The sequence below is a fragment of the Podarcis gaigeae genome, assembly GCF_964106915.1.
Source record: "Podarcis gaigeae genome assembly, chromosome: 4".
Lineage (NCBI taxonomy): Eukaryota > Metazoa > Chordata > Lepidosauria > Squamata > Lacertidae > Podarcis > Podarcis gaigeae.
In genome coordinates this window covers 90,684,279-90,698,366 of record NC_139677.1, presented here as the reverse complement: position 1 = coordinate 90,698,366, position 14,088 = coordinate 90,684,279, and the positions used below count along the sequence as shown (strand labels likewise).

The 14,088-nt window shown below is 45.4% G+C and overlaps 1 protein-coding gene and 1 long non-coding RNA gene across 6 annotated transcripts in view; one reads left to right on the top strand and one right to left on the bottom strand.

Annotated features, from left to right (window-relative positions):
* The first annotated feature begins 4,361 nt into the window (after positions 1-4,361).
* The window catches only part of PIWIL4 (piwi like RNA-mediated gene silencing 4), a 33,192-nt gene continuing 23,465 nt past the window's right edge, over positions 4,362-14,088 (top strand). The window contains exons 1-2 of one of the 5 annotated variants that reach the window (XM_083736347.1): positions 4,362-5,655; positions 13,403-13,507. In XM_083736347.1, the coding sequence (XP_083592473.1) occupies positions 5,497-5,655; positions 13,403-13,507 (264 nt within the window). In that variant the 5' untranslated portion in view covers positions 4,362-5,496. Of the gene's footprint in view, positions 5,656-9,827; positions 10,138-13,402; positions 13,508-14,088 lie in introns of those variants that run through there. The other 4 variants (XM_083736350.1, XM_083736348.1, XM_083736349.1 and 1 more) reach the window with 4 other exon arrangements.
* LOC310843860 lies at positions 5,516-9,759 on the bottom strand. Its single transcript, XR_014563711.1, has 3 exons — positions 9,659-9,759; positions 7,063-7,219; positions 5,516-5,629 (listed from the first exon to the last, which is right to left on the bottom strand). It is a non-coding gene; the product is annotated as an uncharacterized lncRNA (long non-coding RNA).

The following is a 14,088-nucleotide window of genomic DNA, read 5'->3' as shown; positions in this document are numbered from 1 at the left end:
GTCAGCAACCTTTTTCAGCCATGGGCCGGTCCACCATCTCTCAGACCATGTGGTGAGCCGGACTATATTTTTTGGGGGGTATGTGTGTGAAATGAACGAATTCCTATGCCCCACAAATAACCCAGAGATGCCTTTTAAATACAGTGCTACCTCGGGTTAAGAACTTAATTTGTTCTGGAGGCCCATTCATAACCTGAAACTGTTCTTAACCTGAGGTACCACTTTAGCTAATGGGGCCTCCCGCTGCCGCCGCACGATTTCTGTTCTCATCCAAAGCAAATTTCTTAACCTGAGGTAATATTCCTGGGTTAGCAGAGACTGTAACCTGAAGTGTCTGTAACCTGAAGCGTCTGTAACCCGAGGTACCACTGTAAAAGCACACATTCTACTCATGTAAAAACACCAGGCAGGCCCCACAAAACACCTAGAGATGCATTTTAAATAAAAGGACACATTCTACTCATGTAAAAACACGCTGATTCCTGGACTGTCCGCAGGCCGTATTGAGAGGGCGATTGGGCCGCATCCGGCCCCCGGGCCTTAGGTTGCCTACCCCTGGTCTAGATGGAGAATAGACGTGGGGGGGGGGTGTCAAAAGTAAATAGCTGCACATTTGGTTTTTTAAAAAGTGGTTCATTGCTATGATGAACAGTTGAAGGAGCTGGGTATGTTTAGCCTGGAAAAGAGGAGGCTGAGAGGATACAGGCTGGCCATATTTAAATATCTCAAGGGCTGTCACATGGAAGATGGAGCAAACTTGTTCTCTCCTGCTCCGGAGGGTAGGATCCGAACCAATGGCTTCAAGTTACAAGAAAGGAGATGCGAACTAAACATCAGGAAGAACCTTCTGACAGCAAGAGCTGTTTGACAGCGGAGCGGTCTCCCTCAGGAGGTTGTGGATGCTCCGTTCTTGAAGGTTCTTAGGCAGAGGTTGTATGGCCGTCTGTCAGGGATGCTTTACCTGACATTCCTGCATTGCAGGAGGTTGGACTAGATGACCCTTGGGGTCCCTTCCAGCTTTACAATTCTGATTCTGGAGTTCACAATTTTTCCTTTACGGCTGCACTTGCACTGTTCCACACCTGCCGCCCTGGAAACACCTGTATTCTGCCTTTCGTTTTGGAATCAGTAATTTGGAGTGAGATAAGACTGTTAATCACCTACCCAGATTTACGCATTATGATCTGGGTAATGCACTTTAAAGTTTGCTTTCTGAGCAAATATGGGGCAGTAAAGGGGCAGTAAAGTAAATCAAACAGGGGAAAGTTTGTGCTAACCTCGAATACTTTCCCTAGTAAATTTGATAGGCAGCTGAGTTATAGCTTACGTGGCACCAGAAAAACTAAGACTGGTGCGTGCATGAGGCAGGGTGAAGCAATTTGTTTCAGGTGGCAGATCTGACACCCCCAACCCTTGTTGCACCACTACCTGCCCTGTTGTCTCACTGCCTTTGCCCAGATCACTGCAGCCAGAGTGCCCCTGCCTTCACTGCTAATACTGCACTTGTGATGCTGTCACTGCATTATGGTAGTTGCAGTGAGGGAGCCGGTGTCAGCACGGACTGATAGCAGGGGCAGGAAAGGGGCCCAAATCAGGGGTGGGGCATGGCATTTTCCCTACAGCAGCAAAACGTCACGGGGCCCCCCCTGAGAAAAAGCCATGCCACCAGGCAGTAATGCAAATTAGAAATCCGAAGTCCTACATTCTCTGCTTTTAGCAGAAGATTCTGCATGGAATCCATGGAAAAAAGCTTCCGCAGACTCCCACTGAAGCCCTTCAACAAAAAAACGGGTTCTAAAGTGTTTTGCTCCCCCCACTTCTCCCAATGGTGACAGGTTCAGGAGTGCCAGCTTGGCACTGTGACTGTGGGTGCCCAGGGTTGGTGCATGGTCCTGGTGCTGAAATCTGTGGGTGCCCATCCCCTTCATGGGGAATTTTGTGGGTGCTCGGGCACCCAGGGCGTTGGCACCTATGGACAGCTTCCAAAGGTTGGTTTTATTTGAAAACTGAAGGCTTATTGGTGTTTTCCAATATTTGCATTTCTTTGCAAAACAGGTTGCACGTGGCTGGGATCACAGGATTAAATGGGAACAGGGAACAGGGTCTGGCCAGCTGCTTCCCTCCCTGCAGGCCACCCACCTGCCAGTCTCCTGACATTACTATGATGCCAGGTGACTCAACGTCATAGAACTGAGAGCACACCCTAAGGACGTTCTCGTTGTTCCTTTGCAGCCGTGGCTTGAACTCAAGCCAGGCTGTGCCTCCAAATTCAAGCCACAGATGCAAAGGGACACGTTTGCTTTGCAGCCACCTCTGCAAAGAAAGAATTCCATTGTCAGCTGCGTCAACTACGCCCCAGTAGCAACCTCTACTTTCTCTCACCCAAGTCAAGAGAGTGACTATGTGTCCTACTTGACAGTACCTGTTTGAAAGGCACTTAGAGGAGTCATCTATTTGAAGTGATGCCTTGACCAAGTTGAGTTTAAGGAAGGAGGGAGAGTCAGGGGCCTTGGTGTTGTCCATCTGCAGAGTGTGCCTGTATAGCAGACCATGACAAATTAGTGTCAGGGGTGCGTGCAGGAGCCAGGACCCTTGACCAGTAGGGCTTCGCAGGACTGGCGCCTTCCTAAGTTTGTTCTGGAGGGGCAAGGCACAGGTGAGGCCGCTTGGTAACTCACTGCACCTGGTGGCAAGAGCTGGGAAGGGATATAAGGTCAGCATTTCCCTTCAGCTCTTTGCCACAGCAACACGTTTTATGCCTTGCTGCATTGGCTTCTTGCTTCCTGACCCTCGGACCTCAGCTTCTTGACTCCTTGCTTCTCGATCCTCGGACCCGTGATTCCCTGCTTTCTGACTCTCGTTCCTGCTCCTACCCTGCCATCTTGCCCCTGGTCCCGACGTCCTCAGACGGGACTTTGATCGCCCGTAGACCGGACCGTGACAATTAGGCTCTGCCTGAGAATTTCCCTGTAAGACACTCCTGTACAACGCAACCCTAGACTTTGGCGTTAACCCATGTGTAAAAGGTTTCCTGATGCGAGCTGTTCCCTCAAATAAGGATTTTCCTTAGCTAAGAATTAAACAATTTAAAAAAAATAAATAAATGGATGTCTGAAACCATGCTGACTGGATTACCTTTCTTTGCTGGCAAAATATTAATATTATAGAATAAGATTAGGATTACAAGATTATGTGGCATCATGATATAGGTATTATTTTTGAAAAATAGCATGGGTTCTAGAAATGATTATGGATTATCAGATTTCTAGCACACAAGCAGTTTTTTTCAGGCAAGAAAACTCTGGATGCAACACCAGCAACTTGCCCTTGTATCTTTTTCTTACACTGCAATATATTATATTTCTAATTTCTGTCTCAGATTGAAATAATTGCACTAGTGCCCCATGCCCCCCCACTCCATTGACTCTTGCGGGGTTGGCAAACACACACACACCCGCCAGAACAGTGGAGGGGTGGAAGAGAGTTGAGTTTTCTGTGTAATGTTTGTCCTTTCTGCAAATATATTTCAAAACGCGCCTTTTAGCACTGCATAATTGGTCACTCTAGAAGTCAACAGGAGAAAGCAAATATCTTATATCTCATGCTAATGAGTATAGGGTATATGGCAGTATAAAAATTAAATTAATAATAATAATAATAATAATAATAATAATAATAATAATAATAATAATGGACACTTCATAAATAGATGGTTAAGCTTTTCTAGTGCATCATTCAGCTGAATAACCAATATTCCACTGGAAGTGTTTTGTAAAGAATGCTATAGAAAATTAAACCCGCAGGCTAACTGCATTTGTGCTGATTTACCTGTATTGATTCCTCTAGCTGTATTCTCCAAAGTATCTCTTGCTAAGAGAGTTGTCTCAACTGCCAAGAGATATCAGATTTCCATCTGATTAAGTGTTTGATGCCAACAATTTGAATGTGTTTATAATTATCTTTCAAATACACCCTGTGAGCTGCAGCTGTAGAATCACCAGTCCCCTTCCTTGGCTGCAAGAAATGCATCCATTCTAACAAGCACGGGTAGACTTCAGGCTTCCGGGATCAACTTAGTTCTTGTATATAAACCTGATATCCACTGACCACAACCAGTGAGGTGCAGAAAGTGGTTATGGGATGGGCACCATGTTGATGAATCAAGGGGATGATTGGGTATAAGGCAGCATCCTACATTTTGTGCATTTTGCCCAGTCTTAATCCTCAGCATTGCCAGCTGAAATGATCTCAGACAAAAAGGGCCCAGGAAGACTACCTTGTAAATATGTGGGGCAGGGAAGAAGGAAGGAAGGATGGGGGGGGGGGGGAGAGAGAGAGACACATTTTCCCCTCTTTGGGATATTTTATTGAGGGCAGCAGTGAGATTCAATTCCAGGTCTTTGTGGTTCATCATAGCTCACACTCTGAACCCCTACATTTGACTGGGGTTATTTCCTCTTAAAAATCTGCATCCTTAAGTACCTTACTAGACCTAACGGGGATGTTTCAGCTAAAAGGAAGCTTTTCAAACACTGAGGATCCTTAAAAGTTTATGGTGGGCAGCTGGATTCTCTGTGACAAAAATCAGTTGTGACTTTTTTGATAGCTACGGAGGTGAGGCACAGGACAACAGGCAACTCAAATAGACAGGGTGAAGCTAAACCAGATTTCCCTTCTCTTCCTTCAGCTGCCCGACCCAACTTCTCCAGAGCCTCTTCACCTGTACCTCTTCCGATAACTGTCATTTCTCCCTCAGCCACCATGTTCTTTTGTGACATCACAAGCAGTCCACAGCCAATAGCATCAGCACAACCTCCCGTGGCCTGACGATGTTGGAGGGACCTCCACAGGGATTTGCTTATTCCTTATTTATTTCACACCCAGCACGCCTTTCCTGTGTAACGATACCAAGTCAGGTGTGTGATATCCCATTATGAGACTTTGAATAAAAAGATAGAATAGCTACTGCAGGTGGATGTGTTTAGAAAGGCGTTTCTTCAAATGAAATATAAGCTGCCTTGCTTAAGCCCTGCAGTTCTCTTCACTGCTTTCATGGGTGGCCTTGAGGAAACCTCACTGGCTTCAGACATCCATGGGACCCGAATGGGACAGCTACCATATGGCAACATCATCCAGGCACTTCCACCGACTTCTGCCTGGTGACTTTATATACTAACTTTCAGCCTGCCAGTTTCCACAGGTTCCATCTAATCATGAACAATTCCACACATCCCACCCCATTCGCTCACATACATGTACCATTTTGCCCTGACCATTTTTGAGACCTCCCCTTCCCGCACACAAGCATACGCCAGCCAGCATCCACGATGAACACCGGCAGATACAATCGGTCATAATTTACTCTCCATTCGTTTACGTTTGCGTCCTGCTTCCGTCCACAAATATCCACCGGCTTCTGTTGACCGGCCTCCGAAGGTGAGTTTCAACCAGCTGACATCCACAAACACCAGCCTTGAAACATCTGCCAGCTTCCAAATGCAAGCTCCACCAGCTTTCACCCGCCAACCCCTGCCAGTTTCCATTAAGTCCATCACTACAGACTTCAGCCAGCTTCGGACCATGGATATCGGTAGACTTCAAGCCGCAATCCCACTCAGCAAACTTGCCCCTATAAATAAAGCAGAGATGAAATCGGTACAAGTCAATTCCATGTCTGGGAAAGCTTGCTGCAATAAAAGCACATTTTTAGCAGGTGTCTTTAAAAGTGTAAGCAGGCACTCTCTGTGGCAAGTCCTAAATTGTGGAATTCCCTTCCCACAGAGATGTGTCTGGTACCTTCATTACATAGTTTCTGTCATACGCTGAAGAGGTACCTCTTTCTCCTGGCAGGGTATAAATAATAAAATTATTATTATTATTATTTGACACCTCAGATATTTTAGGACCCACCCTATTCCACCAACTGTAATTAGTTTTAATATTGTATTTTAAAATTGCTCTAAGTATTCTTCCTCTTTCGTCGTCTTTCTTTAAATTTCTAGGATTTCTACATCAAACTTTCACCTTCCAGCTTTTTTTTTTTGGTGGGAATTAAGACTCTAGTCGGCCGGACTATATTTTGAAAAAATATATATGAATGAATTCCTATGCCCCACAAATAACCCAGAGATGCATTTTAAATAAAAGGACACACTCTACTCATGTAAAAACACACTGATTCTTGGACTGTCCATGGGCCAGATTTAGAAGGCTATTGGGCCGGATCCGGCCCCCGGGCCTTAGTTTGCCTACCCATGTGCTAGGTAAACAGTTTGGCTTTCAATCCGAGTATTGCTGACAGCCTTGAGTCCCTAAGCCAGAGGAGACCTGGAAGGTCTAAGTATCTTTGGTGGTGAAAGTATCTGGCCGAAAATGAGTTTCATAGTTAGGTGAGGATTTGAACCTTGATCTCTACGATTCAAGTCCTATCTTATCTGCTACCTCATGCTCCAATGTATTCCACCTGCCAGAGACCCCCAACAAAAAAGGCACAAGTTCCTGTGAACCAAGTACCTCCTGAATATTATCAGCACCCAGGCGCAGTAAAGCGATAGTATAGTCCGTAGAGTTAAAGCTATGGTTTTCCCAGTAATGATGTATGGAAGTGAGAGCTGGACCATAAAGAGGGCTGATTGCCGAAGAATTGATGCTTTTGAATTAAGGTGCTGGAGGAGACCCTTGAGAGTCCCATGGACTGCAAGAAGATCAAACCTCTCCATTCTGAAGGAAATCAGCCCTGAGTGCTCACTGGAAGGACAGATCGTGAAGCTGAGGCTCCAGTACTTTGGCCACCTCATGAGAAGAGAAGACTCCCTGGAAAAGACCCTGATGTTGGGAAAGATGGAGGGCACAAGGAGAAGGGGACGACAGAGGACGAGATGCTTGGACAGTGTTCTCGAAGCTACTAACATGAGTTTGACCAAACTGCGGGAGGCAGTGGAAGACAGGAGTGCCTGGCGTGCTCTGGTCCATGGGGTCATGAAGAGTCGGACACGACTAAACACCAACAACAATCAGGCGGAGCATTGTGACTGCTGGAGCGATGTGCCACGTTATCTTCACCTTGGGAAGATTATTCTCCACGTGTCGCTTTCAGAGGGATGTTCTTGGGTGCCAGCCAATATTCCAGAATCAGGCCTGAAGGCATTTCAGTTCATTTGTTCCTCTGTAATCCTCACAAATCACACCCACGCGATCTGTTGTGCCCATCTGCTGCCTGCTGGAGTGATCAAGAATAGTTAGATAAATCCATTACATTATAACAGATGCGATAGGAAAATACAAATGCAGCAAAAGAGTGGATGCTTTGTGTTTCAGCTGAATGTGGAAAGTGAACCTCAACTGCACAGTGCTACTGTTTTAATGAATCACGTATCATCTGTCTGTCTATCTGCCTATATGGAGTGATATCTAAACCGCAAGCTGCAAACCATAGGAGACAGTGCAGTTACAGCTTGTGGTTAGCCCAAGGGTCGACCCAAGACATTCTGGCACCCGAGGCAAACCACAAAGTGTACACCCCCCCCACCAGGGAAGAAGTGGGTGAGTGAAGATTTGCACTGAAAACAAGGGAGCTCAGCATTGTGCATCAATAAAATGACCCGAGAAGAGGACTCAACCAGCTCTCAGTCTGCTCCAACTGGCCTCTGCAAAGGATCAGTGCCGGATTTACGTATAAGCTAAACAAGCTATAGCTTGGGGCCCCACTCTTGGCCCCCCCAAAAAAAAATTAAAGGGAAAAGAAAATGCATGTAAATTTCCAAAATATAGGATAAGTTCAACAATTACTTTGATTAAAAAAACATATTTTGTTATGTGCAAATGGCTTTAGATACCTATTAGGTACATAAATTACTATATAGCACAGGGGTCAGCAACCTTTTTTCAGCCGTGGGCCAGTCCACCATCCCTCAGACCATGTGGTGGGCCAACTTTTTTGGGGGAGGGGGGAATGAACATATTCCTATGACCCACAAATAGCCCAGAGATGCATTTTAAATAAAAGCACACATTCTACTTTCTTCAGATGGTTTTATTTAGGTTTTATTGATTTAGTATGCTGTAAACTGCTTTGAGATTTTTCTTAAAAATATAAAGCGGTATAGAAATAAAATAAAATATAAATAAATAAATAAATAAATACTCATGCAAAAACACCAGGCAGGCCCCACAAATAACCCAGAGATGCATTTTAAATAAAAGGACACATTCTACTCATGTAAAAACAGGCTGATTCCTGGACCGTCCACGGGCCGGATTGAAGTGATTGGGCTGCATCTGGTCCCCAGGCCTTAGGTTGCCTACCCCTGGATATAGCATATGTTCAACACAAAAAATAGTGGCAATTTGTTGTTGGCACAGGACAGCTAGACAAAAGGGCCCCATTACCTTCAGTAGGTTGGGGCCTTATCAAACCTAAATCCTGCCCTGCAAAGGATCTGAATGAATTGTTATCACAACTGTTCCTGTTTATTTTATTGATGCATTTTCCAGTGGCTGCTTAAAAACACTCTTGCTTAGGCAAGCCTAACCAGACGCATGCAATACGGACATGTGTTTTAAGTTTATCATGGGTTTTAATTATTTTTTTGAATTTTCCAAATACTTGGTTTTAATTGTCGTCGTCCCGTCCCCCCAGATTATTTTATCTTTTTTTTATTTTTGCAAAATGCTTCAAGGGCTTTTAAAAACAAAAAAAACCCAAGTCTTATATACATTTTATGGGGGGTGGGGAGCCTGCACACACAAAACCCAGATTTTATTTTTGTTTTATTTCATTTTATTTCTATACCACTTTATATTTTTAAGAAAAATCTCAAAGTGGTTTACAGAATACTAAATCAATAAAATCTAAATAAAACCATCCAAAGAAAGTAAAATACAGTCATACCTTGGGTTACAGACCTTAGCTGTCAACTTTTCCCTTTTCTTGCGAGGAATCCTATTTGGAATAAGGGAATTTCCTTTTTAAAAAGGGAAACGTTGACAGCTATGTTACAGGCGCTTCAGGTTTTCAGGTTGTTTTCAGGTTGAACACTGCGCCAAACCCAGAAGTACCGGAATGGGTTACTTCCAGGTTTCAGCGCTTGCGCATGCACAGAGGTGCTAAATTGCGCTTTGCGCATAAGCCCCTAATCATGACCTGCTGTTATGGCCTAATCTGTATTGAAATTGTCCTTGTTTTTTCCGGTGTTATGCTTCGCTGACTAGCTGTATGAGTTACTCTGGTCTGTGACCGTTTAATAAAATTTGATTTGATTTGATTTGATTTGACCTGCGTGTGCGCAGATGCGGCGCTGCAGGTTGCGAACGTGCCTCCCGCACGCATCACGTTCACAACCAGAGCGTCCACTGTATAAACAGTCAAAGCAATGTAATTGAAACTAAAATATTATCATAAAGATTTCAAAATAAAACATCACAAAGGAGGTTAACTACGGAATAAAGTTAACAAAAAAAATCTTAAAACATTGCTAAGTGAAGTCAAATATAAAATGCACGTTTAAAACAGCATAATTAACAAGAGAATAAAAGATTATCATAAGCGTCACACAGTTTATGAAGTGGATGAACAGACACAGATGAACTGGAGCACAGCAAAAGCTTATTTGCAAACTGTCCGGGATTCTTGCGCGCGCTTGTGCTCATTGCAAACTACCTTTTTATCACCCGAGGAAACCATCGGATTGCAAAATAAAATAAAATAAAATATCTCCAACTTTCCTCCTGCCCCGTCACCCCTGCATATCCGACCCACAATTAATTTATTCGGAATATACGGTGCACGCTCGCTTCCTCCCCCTCCCCGCACCGCCCCCTGCCGGCAGAAACGGCAAACTGCAACGGCGGGCGAGGAAGAGGAGCAGCACGCCGAGCGAGGGCGTCAACTGCGGCGGCGCGTGTGCGAGGACGCCGGCAGCAGCGCCTCTCTGGCAGCGGTTGATGGGTGCCACGCGCGCGCGCTTGGCGTTGGCGGGTTGTTGGCGGCCGCGAGGCTTCGCGCCGAGGCACGTGCGCGGGGTGGGGGAGGGGAGCGGGAGTTGCGGGGCGAAGCACCTCCGCTTTCAGTGCGAGGCGGGAAGGGCGGAAAGAGGAGGCTTTGAGCTTCCTCTGCCAAGTGTCACCCCCCCGGGGTCAGTACTGGTTTAAGCAAATGAGAAGAATAAGAATATACCCTCACGTATTTTATATTAGGGTGGTTGTTGTTGTTTTTGAAAAAAAAGCCGTTCATTTAAGGAGAGTTGTGTGCGGCTGGCAAAGGGGCGATTTGAACCCGTGTCTCCTAAACCGTTGCGTCGGCTTTTCCCCCCAACCCTAATTCAGACTCCCGCCGGCTCCAAGCGTTTCCCCAAATCTTGGCTTTTTTTCCCAACCCCCACCCTCCGCCATAATCTTTGTTTTCAAGCAGCTAAATTATGGTTTTTTTTTAAAAAAAACACACCACAATATCCAGACATGTTAATCTAAAATCCCTCAGTCGACTTCGTAATTTATTTATTTATTGTCTTTTAGTTTTGTTGCTGATGTTGCATTCAGTGTTTTTTAGCTACTTTTGTTATCTATAATGCTGTATTTTATAGGGTCCTGGATGAAGGGCGGTGTAAGAACGTAGTAAATTTTAAGGGACGTGGTTGGCGGGTGGTTAAACCACAGAGCCTAGGACTTGCCAACCAGAAGGTCGGCGGTTCGAATCCCCGCGATGGAGTGAGCTCCCGTTGCTCGGTCCCTGCTCCTGCCAACCTAGCAGTTCAAAAGCACGTCAAAGTGCAAGTAGATAAATAGGTACCGCTCCGGTGGGAAGGTAAACGGCGTTTCCATGTGCTGCTCTGGTTCACCAGAAGCGGCTTAGTCATGCTGGCCACTTGACCCGGAAGCTGTACGCCAGCTCCCTCGGGCAATTTTTCCATGCACAATCTGTGTCTAGAAGCAATCCGCTCATATGATGCATGGTGGTACAGTGGACTAGGAACCCAGGAGTGATTATGCCATCTGGAGCCCCAGGGGTGGCTGACACATCTCATTTGCTCTGACAAGTGAATGAGGTGATAACAAGGCTTTTATGTTTGTGATATGTTTGCATAAAGCAAGGAGAGCAAATACGAATTCATTCATTATTACTGTCATGAAAACACAGTGAATTGCAGTCCCACTGATTCTAAGACAGGATATTATACTGTATTTGTGCAGCTGTTCTTTGCTGTTTTTTACACACATACAACAACAACAGCAACAACAATAATAATGGAGAAAGCCCTGCTGCCTGCTTTTTTTGTATTCATCTAGGGGAGCTGTTTTGATGAGCTCCGGCTTTTTAAAATTTACTAGTACGCTACTGCTCCCAGCAAATCCCATGCTGGCGCCTCCTACACATTTTCTTAAATTTGCTTAGAATTGCCAAATGAGAATTTGCAACAATAGGAAAATGCTACTCCAAAACAGCAAGCACAGGTTAAATTATTTGAATTTGTCTGAATCCACAGTAGGGAGGAGGTCAGTCTTTCAAATAAGGAACATCTGCAAACTCTCAGAACCATGATTTAAGGGCTGCTGTACACACCACAAAATTCCTGTGCAGAAATAGGGAAGTTTTTCATCATTGATGTTTTTAGATATGTTGTGAGCCTCTGACAGTGGCTGGGGAAACCCAGCCAGATGGGCAGGGTATAAATAATAATAATAAAAAATTATTATTATTATTATTATTACTACTACTATTACAAATAGGGATGCGGGTGGCGCTGTGGGTAAAACCTCAGTGCCTAGGACTTGCCGATCATCAGGTCGGCGGTTCGAATCCCCGCGTCGGAGTGCGCTCTCGTCGTTCGGTCCCAGCGCCTGCCAACCTAGCAGTTTGAAAACAAATAGGGATGCGGGTGGCGCTGTGGGTAAAACCTCAGCGCCTAGGACTTGCCGATCATCAGGTCGGCGGTTCAAATCCCCGCGGCGGAGTGCGCTCTCGTCGTTCGGTCCCAGCGCCTGCCAATCTAGCAGTTTGAAAGCACCCCGGGTGCAAGTAGATAAATAGGGACCGCTTACCAGCGGGAAGGTAAACGGCGTTCCGTGTGCTGCACTGGCTCACCAGATGCAGCTTGTCACGCTGGCCACGTGACCCGGAAGTGTCTGCGGACAGCACTGGCTCCCGGCCTATAGAGTGAGATGAGCGCACAACCCTAGAGTCTGGCAAGACTGGCCCGTACGGGCAGGGGTACCTTTACCTTTACCTTACTACTACAAATACCAACAACTAAATTAAGATGCTGAAACTAAGAAGCTTTGTGGGGAGGAACTAGGAGTGGATTTTTGTGGTCTTAGGAGGGAGTTCTAAAATCATGCCATTAGCAAAAGCCAGTGAGAATAAGTGGTTAAGAGTGTCAGACTAGAACCTGTGAGACCAGAATTAAAATCCCCATAGCCGCCGTGAAACTCACCTTGGGCCAGTTGTTGCCTCTCAGTGGAACCTACCTCACAGGGTTGTTGTGAGGATTAAACAAGGAAAGGGAGAACCATGTACAGTGGTACCTCGGTTTTCGAATATCTCAGAAGTTGAAGGTTTCGGCTTTCAAACGCTGAAAACCCGGAAGTAACTGCTTCAGTTTTCAAACGGCTTTCGGAATCCGAATGTGCCACGTGGTTTGTGTATTGAGTTTTCAGGACATAAATGCTTCCGGAAATTCATGCTTCGGTTTTTTAATGTTTCGGAAGTCAAACGGTCTTCTGGAAAGGATTGCATTCAAAAACCAAGGTACCACTGTACTTCACCTTGATCTCTTTGGAAAAAAGATGGGATATAAATGCAATAAAGAAATAGCCCTGTCCCATATAACCACCCACTCACAGCACCTGTGAGAGTTGGGAAATATAAGGAATCCTGGGGGCCATCTAGTCCAATTCCCGGCAATGCAGAAATCTCAACTAGATCCAGCCTCTGCATAAAGACCTTCATTAAAGGAAAGTACACCACTTTCTGAGGGAGTCCGTTCCACTGCCAAATAGCTCTTACTGTCAGAAGGTTCTTCCTGATGTTTAGTTTGAGTCTCCTGTCTTGTAACTTGAATCCATTGGTTTGGGTCCTAGCCTCCAGAGCAGGAGAAAACAAGCTTGCTCCGTCCTCAATGTGACAGCCCTTGAGATATTTTAAGATGGCTATTCTATCTCCTCTCAGTCTACTTTTTACCATGCTAAGCATACCAGATTCCCTCAACCATTCCTCATAAGGCTTGGTTTCCAGACCCTTTATCATCTTGGTCACCCTCCTCCCAGACACGTTCCAACTGTTGGAGGATTCACATTCCCCTCTTTCTTGTGCATTCTACAGTAGTACCTATATTGCTCAAACTTGACCTGGTTGGATAGCATTCATTTCAAATGTCTGGATTTCTCTGTATCATTTTCTTTATTTCAGCAGCTTAAATCTGCAGTGATGACTGGGCGGGCTCGAGTAAAAGCCAGAGGGCAAATCCTTTCTGAAGAAGAACCTACGTTTGGACAACCTGGCTCCCTGCAACCGGTATGTAGGTGAATTCTGTGACTGATTTGTTGTTTTAATGGGGAGGGGGAGAGTATTCACTCAAGTCTCAGAAATGTCCCTACTTAAGCAGGGTGTGGAGGCTCACCACATGCAGCAGATTTTGGGGTACTAGTCAATGAAAGCAAAGTTGCCAGTTATTTCACATGTGAAGGTCGGCAACGTCATCCCCACCGCTTGGGAATCCCTTGCAGACAACCACAGTGCCTGGAGACAGAGTCAGGTTGTGCATCCATAGCAGTGTCCAGAGGAGGAATGATGGCTGGGAGGAGTACAGAGAGAAGAAAGGCCATGGTGCATCTGCAGCAGCACAACCAAATGCCTTCATCTGCCCCAGCTGCAACAAAACTTGTCTCTCCTCTGACAGTCTCTGTAGCCACACCATGTGCTGCAACCACTGCCACAAAGGCACACTCCTCCATTGTCTCCTGAGACAGATGGATGCCAACAACCATATAACTTTCTGTTTTAGGCACCAAAATGTCTTGGACCATCTCCACAAATTCTAATCTTTTGAGGGAAAGTGGTGGGCTATTGCTCCCAGACCTTAGTCATTATTATTT